Source organism: Schistocerca piceifrons, chromosome 2 (assembly GCF_021461385.2).
Source record: "Schistocerca piceifrons isolate TAMUIC-IGC-003096 chromosome 2, iqSchPice1.1, whole genome shotgun sequence".
In the NCBI taxonomy this organism is placed as follows: domain Eukaryota; kingdom Metazoa; phylum Arthropoda; class Insecta; order Orthoptera; family Acrididae; genus Schistocerca; species Schistocerca piceifrons.
In genome coordinates, this window is record NC_060139.1 from 720100109 (window position 1) to 720113583 (window position 13475).

General features: G+C 40.1%; 1 protein-coding gene across 6 annotated transcripts in view; it reads right to left on the reverse strand.

Moving 5' to 3' along the window:
* Window positions 1-277: 277 nt before the first annotated feature.
* Window positions 278-13475, reverse strand: part of LOC124774943 (GMP synthase [glutamine-hydrolyzing]) — a 181746-nt gene continuing 168548 nt past the window's right edge. For all 6 annotated transcript variants that reach the window (XM_047249644.1, XM_047249642.1, XM_047249645.1 and 3 more), the window contains 3 exons: window positions 10287-10517; window positions 7641-7829; window positions 278-801 (listed from right to left, as the gene is read on the reverse strand). In XM_047249644.1, the coding sequence (XP_047105600.1) occupies window positions 700-801; window positions 7641-7829; window positions 10287-10517 (522 nt within the window). In that variant the 3' untranslated portion in view covers window positions 278-699. The remainder of the gene's footprint in view (window positions 802-7640; window positions 7830-10286; window positions 10518-13475) is intronic.

Consider the following 13475-nt stretch of genomic DNA (forward strand, 5'->3'; position numbering starts at 1 on the left):
TCAGCAACTTTTTAATATAAATGCTTACTCGAGAAATTAACTGTTTTATGGAACACTATTGTCAATTCCTTTTTATAAAACTGTCTATTATTGAAGTATTTAATAATGTGGACTACTAAATGGTAGCCTTAATGAAGACAGCAGAGGTTTAATACTACTTACAAAAAATTAGGAATATGTAAAAATTCCTACTTTGCACTTATTACGAAGGCTGTTTGTGTCAGCAGAAATGCATGGCTCAACAAAACCTAAGGACCAAAGAATTAACAGGCTTGCAAACACAAGACAATACAAATTTATAATGCTTCTTTGTATTACACTGATAAAAGCTGTCAGATAAAAAATTCTTCAGTCATAATTATTTATAACAAATGATATCCTGAACAGTCACACTATCACATTCACAATCTCAATTAAGTTTCACTTAAAAATTACAACTTCAACAATCAGGCCCAGGAAATCATTATCTCTGCTTATCTATTTTAAATATGTACATAGCTTGTGCATGGCATAGATCACTTTTCCCTTCCTGATTTATACGGGAGCAAATGTCTGAACACTGTTATCCACAAAAAAAAAATCTGTCACATGAACACATATTTACAAGCACTTGTGACTCCAAATGTTAACAGTTATTGCAATAACACTGTGCAGATGATGCACCATGGTACAACACAAACACAACCAATGTAACAGAAATCATTCCCATTCAGTTGTTCCAGGAGGTTTCGTTGTCAAATCGTAGAGCACTCTTGAAATGCCAGGCACTGTAAGAATTTCTGTTATCATTCTTGCTACAACCTAGAGACAGAGAGAAAAAACTGGTATTATAATGCAGTAATTGATTTTAATAGAGGGAAACACGTGGGAAAAATATATATAAAAAACAAAGATGCTGTGACTTACCAAACGAGAAATTGCTGGTAGATTGACACAATAAAAATACACTAACACACACACAAATTTCAAGCTTTCGCAACCCAAGGTTGCTTCATCAGGAAAGAGGGAAGGAGAGGGAAAGACTAAAGGATGTGGGTTTTAAGGGAGAGGGTAAGGAGTCATTCCAATCCCGGGAGGAGAGAGACTTACCTTAGGGGGAAGAAAGGACAGGTATACACACGCGCGCGCGCGCGCGCACACGCACACACACACACACGCACACGCGCACACGCACGCGCACACACGCGCACACGCACACGCACACGCACGCGCACACACGCGCGCACGCGCGCACGCGCGCACGCGCGCACGCGCGCACCCGCACACGCACACGCACACGCACGCACACACGCACGCACACACGCGCGCACACACGCGCGCACACACGCGCGCACACACGCGCGCACACGCACACGCACACGCACACGCACACGCACACACACACGCACACGCACACACACACGCACACACACACACCGAGCGAGGTGGCGCAGTGGTTAGACACTGGACTCGCATTCGGGAGGACGATGGTTCAATCCCGCGTCCGGCCATCCTGATTTAGGTTTTCCGTGATTTCCCTAAATCGCTCCAGGCAAATGTCGGGATGATTCCTTTCAAAGGGCACGGCCGACTTCCTTCCCCGTCCTTCCCTAATCCGATGAGACCGATGGCCTCGCTGTCTGGTCTCCTTCCCCGAAACAACCAACAAACACAACACACACACACACACACACACACACACACACACACACACACACACACACACACCCTCCGTAACCTCTTAGTTCATTCCTATGAAATCCCCAAACCACCTTCCCTACCTTCTGGCTCCTACCCTTGTAACCGCCCCCGGTGTAAAACCTGTCAGATGCACCCTCCCACCACCACCTACTCCAGTCCTGTAACTCGGAAGGTGTACGCGATCAAAGGCAGAGCCATGTGTGAAAGCACCCACGTGATTTACCAACTGACCTGCCTACACTGTGAAGCTTTCTATGTGGGAATGACCAGCAACGAACTGTCCATTCGCATGAATGGACACAGGCAGACAGTGTTTGTTGGTAATGAGGATCACCCTGTGGCTAAACATGCCTTGGTGCACGGCCAGCACATCTTGGCATGGTGTTACACCGTCCGGGTTATCTGGATACTTCCCACTAACACCAACCTGTCAGAACTCTGGAGATGGGAACTTGCCCTTCAGTATATCCTCTCTTCTCGTTATCCGCCAGGCCTCATTCTCCGCTAATTTCAATTTGCCGCCGCTAATACCTCACCTGTCTTTCAACAACACCTTTGCCTCTGTACTTCCGCCCCAACTGACATCTCTGCCCAAACTCTTTGCCTTTACAAATGTCTGCTTGTGTCTGTGTATGTACGGATGGGTGTGTGTGTGTGTGTGTGTGTGTGTGTGTGTGTGTGTGTGTGTGTGTACCTGTCATTTTTTCCCCCTAAGGTAAGTCTTTCCGCTCCCGGGATTAGAATGACTCCTTACCCTCTCCCTTAAAACCCACATCCTTTCGTCTTTCCCTCTTTCCTGATGAAGCAACCGTTTGTTGCGAAAGCTTGAATTTTGTGTGTATGTTAGTGTGTCTATCGACCTGCCAGCACTTTCGTTTGGTAAGTCACATCAACTTTGTTTTTAGATATATTTTTCCCACGTGGAATATTTCCCTCTATTATATTCATATACAGACACAGGCAGACATGTGTAAATTCAAAGAGGTTGGGCAGAGATGTCAGTCGAGGCAGAAGTACGCACGTAAAGATGTTGTTGAATGACAGGTGATGTACAAGGGGCGGCAACTTGAAATTAGCGGAGGTTGAGGCCTGGTGGGTAACGGGAAGAGAGAATATATTGAAGGGCAAATTCCCAGAAAATAGACATACCACAATGGAGGAGTATGGTATAGACCACACAAATGTGAGGTTTCTAAGGAGGGACACAGCTTTTTCTGTAGTTGCAGGGCAACAGTCTGAATGGCTGACTGATCTGGCCTTGTAACATCAGCCAATATGACCTTGCTGTGCTTGCACAGCAGACAACTGAAAGAAAGGGGAAAGTACAGCTATAATTTTTCATGAGGACATGTAGCTCTACTGTATGGTTAAACGATGATGGCATCTCCTTGGGTAAAATATTCCAGAGATAAAATAGTCCCCCCATTTTGATCTCTGTGCAGGAACTACTCACGAGGGTGTCACCATCAAGAGAAGCAAGACTGAATTTCTACAGGTTGTAACATGGAATTTTAGACCACTTAATCGAGCAGCTAGGTTAGAAAATTTAAAAAGTGAAACACACAGGTTGAAGTTAGATATAGTGGGTATTAGCAAAGTTCGACAGCTTGAGGAACGGGACTTCTGCTCCAATAAGTACAGGGTTATAAACACAAAATCAAATGAGGTAACCTAGGAGTTGGTCTAATAATGAAGCTTCGCAGATGAATTTTAGGACAAGATGAAAGAAGGTATTCAGACAGTTAGGGGAGACAAAAATTTAATTGTTTTGGGAGCTTGAATTCAATAGTAGGAGAAGGAAAATTAAGTGAATTTGGACTGGGAGAAAGGAATGAAAGAGAAAACCACCAGCTAGCATTGTGCACAGAGCATAATTTAATCATCATTAACACTTTCTTAATGAATTGTGAAAGAAGGCTGCGTATGTGGACGAGACCTGGAGACACCGGAAGATTTCGAATTGATTACACAGGGTGGTCAGAAACAGTGAAAAGCTGGTAAGAGTGCTGAAGAGAAGGTTGTGCTGAGAAATAATCGTTAAGAAAATGATTTGATATGCTGCACTGTTTCCAAGTTATTTGGCTTCAAAGTTTGCCAATCACATCGTTGCACATACAAATTCAAGCACTTCACAGTGGTAATGTTGGTAATGCACAGACGTCTGTGGGTCCATGGGTTATCACTTACTGAAATGCTCATTACCAGTTAAATTGTGCCTTTTTTGAGAGAGATACATTGAAGCTACGTGAGCAAAAGCTATGTTTGTTCTGATTGAGGAAACCCAGGGAAGAGCACATTCGGGGACATCACCTCGGGTAGGCTGCTTGAATGGGCAAGCACAACAATCTGATTGGCTATCTTCAATGCTAAATGACTGAAATGGCACAACACATCATCAGGTTTTTGTTTTATTTTTAACAATTATTTCTCAGCACAACCTCACCTGCAACACCCTTACAATCTTTTCATGCTGTTTCTGACAACTCTGTATAATGGTAAGACAGATTTTGGAACCAGATTTTCACTCTAAGACATTTCCATGGGCAGATGTGGAGTCTGACCAAAGTTGGTTGTTTATGAACTGTAGATTAAAACTGATGAAAGTACAAAAAAGTAGGAAATTAAGGACATGGGACATATTTAAGTTGAAGGTGCTTGAGAGTTTCAGAGGGAACATTAGGTAACAACTGTCAACAACATGGGAAAGGAATACAGTAGGAGACTAATGAGTAGCTTTGAGAGATAAAATAGTGAAAGCAGCAGTGGATCGAATACATGAAAGACAAATCATAGGAGAAATCCTGGGATATCACAGGAGATAGTGAATTTAATAGATGAATGTAGAAAATAAAAAATGCAGCTAATGAAGCACGTGAAAAGTTTCTACTAATTTCTAAAAAATGAGACTAGACAAAAAGTGCAAAATGACTAAACAGGAATGACTAGTGGACAAATTAAACACTTTGGAACCCAACCACTTAGAAGAATATTGGGCCTAGGACACAGGCCATTTATGACGTTATTTACAGCCTTACTGGAATGTATATAATTGATGTATCTTCAGGGTAAGAGTCTAGCTTCAATTTTTATTTTTCATGTCCACTTTAGTTCTCTGATAGATCACAAATTTGAAAATAATGCTAAAAGAAAGTATAACTGTCCTCACAAGAAAAAAGTGCAAGGTGAATTACTGACACATTCTTTTTAACACAAAGTTGCTGCCCAAGCTATGGTCGGGCTTGGTCTCCAAAGTGTTAAGGATACATAAGCATATAAAACTAGACAAAAAGTAGAGACTGCCTATAGGAAAATTAAAGATGCTTTTGGAGAAAAGAGAAGCAGCTGTGTGAATATCAGGAGCTCAGATGGAGTATCAGTAAGCAACAAAGGGAAAGCAGAAAGAGGGACCAAATATATAAAGGGGTTATACAAGGGAAATGAGCTTAAAGGCAAGATTATGAAGGGAAGAGTATGTGGATGAAGATGAAATGGGAGATATGATACCGTATGAAGAATTTGACACAGCACTGAAAGACCTAAGTTGAAATAAGGATCCTGGAGCACAGCACATTCTGTCAGAACTGCTGACGTCCTTGGGAGAGCGAGTCATGACAAAACTATTGCATCTGGTGTACAAGATTTATGAGAGAGGCAAAATACCCTCGTACTTCAAAAGAGTGCAATAATTCCAACATCAAAGAAAGCATGCGCTGATGCATGCAATTCCAATTACAAAATGATCTAGAGCGATTTTCTGTATGGTGCGAAAAGTGGCAATTGGCACTAAACAAAGAAAAGTGCAAGGTCATCCACATGGGTACTAAAAGAAATCCGATAAATGTTGGGCATACGATAAATCACACAAATCTAAGGGCTGTCAATTCGACTAAATACCTAGGAATTACAATTACGAGCAACTTAAATTGGAAATACCACATAGATAATATAGCAGGGAAGGCGAAACAAAGACTGCGCTTTGGTGGAAGAACACTTAGAAGATGTGACAAACCCACTAAAGAGACAGCCTACATTACACTTGTCTGTCCTCTGCTGGAATATTGCTGCGCATTGTGGGATCCTTACCAGATAGGATTGACAGAGGACATCGAAAAAGTGCAAAGAAAGGCAGCTTGTTTCGTGGTACTGCACAATAGGAGTGAGAGTGTCACTGATATGATACGCGAGTTTGGGTAGTGGTCACTGAAACATAGGCCGTTTTCTTTGCGGCGAGATCTATTTATGAAATTTCAATCACCAACTTCCTCTTCTGAATGCGAAAATATTTTGTTGGCACCACCTATGTAAGGAGAAATGATCATCATAATAAAATAAGAGAAATCAGAGCTTGAACGGAAAGATTTAGGTGTTCCTTTTTCCCACACACCATTCGAGAGTGGAATGGTAGAGAAGTAGTATGAAAATGGTTCGATGAACCCTCTGCCAGGCACTTAAGTGTGAATTGCAGAGTAACCATATAGATGTAGATTATTATGGACTATTCATGGAACAACAGAATGGAAAATCTGCTATAAGATGACTTCAGATAAGATAATTTGGGTTCGCAGAAATGTAGGAACACATGATGCAATACTGACGCCGTGAAATACCTTAGACGATAGATTAAGGAGAGGCACACCTACATTTATAGCATTTGTAGAGTTACAGAAATATTATAACGTTGACTGTAATACATTATTTGGAATTCTGAAGATAGCAACAGTAAAACACATAGAGCAAAAGGCTATTTACAAATTGTACGCAAACCGGACTGCAGCTGTAAAAATTTGAGTGGCATGAAAGGGAAGCAGTGGTTGAGAAGGGAGTGAGACAGGACTGTAACCTATCCCCAATGCTATTCAATCAGTACACTGAGGAAGGAGGAAGGGAAACCAAAGAAAATTTTTGTGAAAAGTCCAGTGAGAAGAAATTATAACTTCAAGGTTTGCCAATTACGGCAGAGACAGCAAAGGACTTGGAAGAGCAGTTGAATGGAATGGACAGTGTCTTGAAACGACAATATAAGGTTAACATCAACAGAAGCAAAACAAGGGTAATGGAAAGTAGTAGAATTAAATAAGGTGAAGCTGAAGTAATTAGGGAAACAAGACACTACAAGTAGCAAATGAGTTTTGCTATTTAGGCAGTATAACAACTTGTGATGCCTGAAGTAGAGAGAATCTAAAATACAGACTGGCAATGTTTCTGAAAACGAGATTTATTGACATCGAATCTGAATCTGTGTGTTAGGAAGTCTTTTCTTAAGTTATCTGTATGGAGTATAGCCTTTTATGGAAGTGAAATGTTGTCGGTAAGGCAAGATGAGTAGAGAAGCTTTTGAAGTGTGGTCCTATAGAAGAATGCTGAAGATTAGATGGGTAGATTGTGTATCTAGTGAGGCGGCACTGAATGGAATTGGGGAGGACAAAAATTTGTTGCATGATTTGACTAGAAGGAGTAATAAGTTGACAGGACTCGATCATAAGTTGACAGGACTCGATCTGACACATCAAGGTATCACCAATTTAGTACTGGAGCGAAGGGTGTGGGGTAAAAATTGTTGAGGGGGATAAAGAGATGAATACAGCAAGCAAGTTCAAGATTGCAGTACCTATTTGGAGATGAAGAGCCAAGAGGATAGAGTAGCCCTGAGGGCTGCATCAAACCAGTCTTTGGACAGATGACGATGACCACCACCACCACCACCACCACCACCACCACAGCAACAACAACAACAACAACAACATTGGATTTGCAGTCTGGCACTTACACACTGAGCAATGCTTATCAGTTTATAAGCACTCATTAATTACTGTAGTTGTTAAGACTGTAAACAGACATACTGTAAAAACTCTGACTATAGTATCAACAAACTCCACACATTGAAGACTATCTGTTCAGTATAGAAATAGTTATTGCAAAACATCTAAAAGTATCTCAATGTGATTTCAACACTAACTCACATCAAGAGGTAGATCTCTTCCAGGAATAGCAGGAACACCTGTCATGAAGTCGTGGGTACAGAATGGCCTCAGAACAACAGAACGCTGACATGATGGAATCCGAGATACTTGGTCTCTGTCAAAATGTATAGGTATCAACACCACTGGCATTTGGCTGATGGCATTGGTGTACCCTGATGCTGCAAGAACCTGGAAACAGTGAATACTGTAAGTGAATGGATAATGCTGAGTTCTTGCATATGATAATAAATGGCTCTGAGCACTATGGGACTTAACATCTGTGGTCATCAGTCCCCTAGAACTTAGAATTACTTAAACCTAACTAACCTAAGGACATCACACACATCCATGCCCGAGGCAGGATTCGAACCTGCGACCGTAGCAGTCGCGCTGTTCCGGACTGAGCGCCTAGAACCGCTAGACCACCACAGCCGGCACATATGATAATACTTCCATATTTTAGAAACCAAGTATAATATTATTACAAAATATTGAAAAACTGTGGAAAAAATATAATGGTATCATAACACAATATTTTGGCAGAAGTAGCACACCTACTAAAGGAAATTTTAGCCATGATAATACATAGTAACTATTGGTGATGTGTGTCCTAACACCACTGGTACTATATTGAATACTACCATCATTAGTTCAGATAATGAGGAGCAGAAATCTGAACAGGTGACCACACAATTTGAACACACAAATACATATATAAGAAAGCTAAAGTGAAATGAGTGCGGACATGTGTTTGTTCTAGAGTGTCTCTGTGGGTGGTCTGCATTTGAACCTCCACAATGGCACTTTTCTGGCCCTGATTAAAGATATGATACTTGTCACTCCACCGAGACAGCGCTTAGTTCTTAAAGTGGCCAAAGGTCTGAGAACCACATTTGTATAGTGATCCACCAAATCTTGGACTCTGTCCTGGTGTCTGGGAATAGCTAATAGCTAAGAATGACCCTGAAGCAATGCTCAAATCAGTACTTTATCAATACTGAGGATGCACAATGGTTTGGACTGGTCAATACTCTTAACAAGTAGAACTGCATCTAGGAAGCAGGGGACTGCAGATAGCTGGCACTCTGTGGGAGTGTAGGTAGGCCAGGAGGCAAGCCGAGATAGTCAAGGCAATTGTGACAAACTCTGTGTCCAGATGGTGCAGTGGTTACTGCAACTGCCCTGTAAGCAGGAGACACCATGTTAGAGTCCCAGTTCAGCAAACATTTTCACTTGTCACCTCTGATTCCACATAAAGTCCTGACACAGATGACAGCAGTAATTCCTGCCCTTTCCTTTCTCCCCCCATCCCCCAGGCCCCCTCTCCACCTGCAATTTACATATAATACGTATCACAACTGCAGTTTCAATGTGGTGTCTGTTCCTTTGGAAATGTCTGAAAAAACTGACACCATGCATTCATATTATATTCTCACAGCAACTGCTTCCAAATCCACAATAAGAAAAAACATCTGAGGTATTCTATTTGTGTCTGCTGTAAACTGACATCTTCCTCCACCCTTCTTGTTGAGGTTGTAACACTCTAATACTGATATATCACGAGAGTAAGAGTGCATCTTGAACACACTGGCACAAATATTATGTCATCGTTTTATGAGATTAATCCCTCCGTGTGAGCTCTGAACCCCAAATTTCAACTGTTTTGCCTCACCAACGATCAATCTTATTAGCATGTAGCTCACCTTGAAATTATGAGTTCCTTATTTTTATTCTTTTTTTTCTAATTATGAGTTTGTTAGTTTGTACCGTTCTTGGAATCCAACCACTAACCCAAGATGATCTTTCTGAAGCAGACAACATTCCACCATCACAGGTGGTCACTGGTGTATCTCAAGACAATTGGCAGCTTTAACCAGTTCCTGAAGTTTGGGAACCTTGGGTTTACCGAACCTGTTGACAGGACTCTGAACCCCGATCTTCCTTCCTTCTTCCTTTCTTTCAGTTCTTTATGCAAATGTTCCTCAACACGCACATTATTTAGAACAATCAAAATAAGTCATTTAGTACCTTAAATAACTGCAACTCCCTGCAGACACCTCTAAAACAAGAGTCCATGACTTTCAAATGCGCACTGAAGATTTAATGGGCACGAATTCTTACCTCACAGGCAAAGCAACTAAATATGAGGACTTTTCATAGTGAGACTAACAAACGAAAATATCACATTGTATACTGTATGTGGTTTTTTTCCAAGGAAATAAACATAATTAAAACAAGGATGCGGAACTCACCAAAAAAGCATACATATAACTGAGAAAAAACACAAGAAGGATCAAGGAGGAAATCTGGCATAGAAAATTTATATAATAGTTATAGTGATTGTGAACCACTCCTTGCATGTTAATAATTGGAATTACTGCAGCTGGGATTTCATTTTCACAATGAATTACTTTTGGATCTAAATTAAAATTTAGTTTTCTTTTCTGAATTTTATTTATTTCTCATTCGAATAAAGAGCAATTCCAATGCACATCTACCCAATTATTTCACGACAGAGTGTTTTAAGTTTTAATATTAACTGGAATCTGGAATTACCATATGAAAATTTTCATAAAATACTTCATGGGTGTGATCTCTTCCCATATAACTTACTTAAAAATGAAAAGTAAATATACATTTACATACCTGGTGTGCCACATAATCTGCCTGACGTAATGTACTAAGTACATTTGACGTAAGGAAAGTTGGCGTTATATCAAGTACTTGATCACGCACTAAGCCACTAAATATGTAACAAACTCTATTTACATTATGACACACTCTAGGAATAAGTCTTGCAAGAAATAGTAAGTCATCCCAATCCGGCTCTTTCTCACTAGAGAGTCCAACAACATAGCTATAGCTACGACAGTCACCCTGGAAAAAAAAAAAAAGAAAAAGAAATACAAAATAAAATATTTTTATACTAATTAATGTATTTTGTTAAAATACAATGAGATTATAATGAATGATTAATTTGTCAAACAGACAAGGATTTATATCGCAGACACTATTATAACAGGCTTAACTATCTCTCCGACTTCTGTTAGACGACAGTGACAAGACTATTACTTACAAATTGCAGTTCCTGCAATTTGTAACAACTATTTATAGGCACAAAAAGAACCAGAGCACAACACAGTTACAAAGCTGTTCTCCATGATATTTTAACACACAGAAAATGAATGAATGAGGAGACATTGTCAATTCAAGGCAGATATTAGATGAGAGCTATTCTCCAACATAAGACTGGAAAACTCACACAAATGACTGAGAGGGCTGATGAAGTTTATCCCAAATGTGCTGCCACAGAACTTGGTATGTTGCAAGCAAGAGTATAACCTGTTACCCAACTCAGAACTCAAAATCTGCATTAGCAAATGTGGCTAAGGTGTACAGTTTCACAGACATGTTACTGTTTGCTATGATGAGTAAGGCATAACAAAATGGTTACTGTTTTACATTTCTTCTTGAGGCAATAGTATTAGATGCCACATGCTGAATAACAAAATATTGAAGTTATTGTTGCTTCCTCATTAAAAGCTCTTATCATTATTACACAGCAAGTAGGACACTCATCAGATTGGTAGAGATAAATGTAATTGTTTAGATGTGATAAAACACTGAATGGGACAATGCTGCACATTTTCCTACCAACTGTTTCCCACTGCACTTAAACAATCAATCTTTCTAGCATAAAGAGCCTGGCATTCAACAGTGGATACTGTAGTGCATTCAAAAAATTGTTTAAAGACTGTACTTCGAAAAGACCGAACAGTCAGAGTACAAAGTAGGTTGATTCAATAGAGGACAAGACTGAGAAGAGTGGATATACCAGAAATAAGAGGACTGAAACGTTCGGAAAAACATGCAAAAAGGCAATTGGCCAAACAAGGTATTATCACCTTTCTTCAATAATCCCCATGTCTCTCCTCTCTCTCCACCTTTAGTTCACTTCTGAATACAATACTCCAACTACCATAACTGACGTAGCTGCCTGTTTCCTCCTACTGAAGTTATAATTTCAAATATTTGAATTATCGAAAAGGCACTTGCAGAGATTTGCTTCTATGGTATTGTTACTGTGGTAGTGCGATGCAAATCCATCCTTAAACACTGCTGCAGCTACAAATTGCCTAAAGAGAAGTCAATTCTTGTTTACAAATGACAGTGTTGCAATAGCTTTATGGGATAAAATGATCTTTACATCAACTGGCACCATAATATCAATTACAGTCTGTCACACAATTACATCAAATCCTTTGGTTATAGTCTCTGCATTATATAAGGTGGAAAGGATATAGTAAAAAGTTATACAAAGGTGGCATTTTTTTATTCCTTCAATAAAAATTGGTTACAGATGACTTTTTAACATAGGTTTAGATTATAACTCGTAATTTCCTACATCCTCACTACAGGCGCCCCCACTCAATACTTCGTCCATGTAATCCTAATTGAGTTAGTTTACAGTGCCTAGTTCGTGGCAGTGACTGTCATCATGTCTGCAAGTGCTCCACAAGTCAATTTACTCCACTTATTTCTTCTGGATTAACTTTTCCCTGATGAAATTATGCCTGATATGAATGCTCTTAGTGTGACATTTACAGCCATTTGCCTTTGATAGGACAACTGCACTTTTGTTCCTGTTGTTGTTGTTTTACAACAATTTAACTGGCAACTCTTTTGGCAAAGGTGATCTTGCATATTGCCGACAATATATCACAATGTTTTCTGGCAACACTGCAGATAGAAGCATTGCAGCCACATGGATTAACAGCCAATATTGCCCAGCAATGTCTGCGGCAATACATTTCCAGGCTCAAAGCCTTTAAAAGGGGCCATAGTCCCCCACCCAATTAGTCTTCTCACTGGTTTGATGCAGCCCAACACAAATTATTCTCCTGCGCCAACCTATTCACCTCAGAGTAGCACTTGCACTGTACATCCTCAATTATCTGCTGAATGTATTCCAATTGTTGGCTTCCATTACCGTTTTTACCCTTCACTGTTCTCTATAGTAACATAGTGGTTAATTCCTGATGCCTTAATGTTGGGTTGGTGCAGAAGTTCATAGAGTTTTTTCAGAAGTTTAATAAGCACAACAGATACACATAACAGAGAGTTTAGTCATCAATAATACGACGTCTGTTCACAAAATTCTGGACGTTTGATCACAACATTTTTCTACACTTATCTTTCACTTATTGTACATGGTCTCCTTCGAAATACTCTCCTCCACAATTAATACACTGCTCCAAATGCCACTTCAACTTCTGGAAGCAGTCTTGGTACACCTCTTGCTGGATCGCACGAAGCGCCACATGCGGATTTTTCTTTTATCTCATCTATTGTTGCAAACTTTCATCCTTTCAATGGGGTTTCCAATTCTGGAATTAAAAAAAAAAGTCCATGTGGGCCAGATCTGGAATATGGAGCATGAGGCAGCAGATTGATTTCATTTTTTGTGCATCAGTCACTCACTAACAGGGACGAATATGCGGTTGGTTTGTCATGGTGCAAAAGCCATGAATATTCTCGCCACATTTCAGGCTGTTTCCTTCTCACATTTTTTCGTAGGCATTGCAAACATCCCGATAGTACCATCGATTAACAGTTTGCCTCTGTGGCATGAATTTATGATGAGCTAATCCTTCAAACTATCAGCATAGCTTTGACATTGGACCATGATAACCATATACCCACGTCTCATCACCAGTTACAATTCTCTTAAAGAACATCTCATTCTCATTTGTCCAATCCAAAAGCTCTTCACAGAATGCAAGACTAATGTCTTTCTGATCTTGACTCATGAGGTGTGGTACAATGCAAGATGCT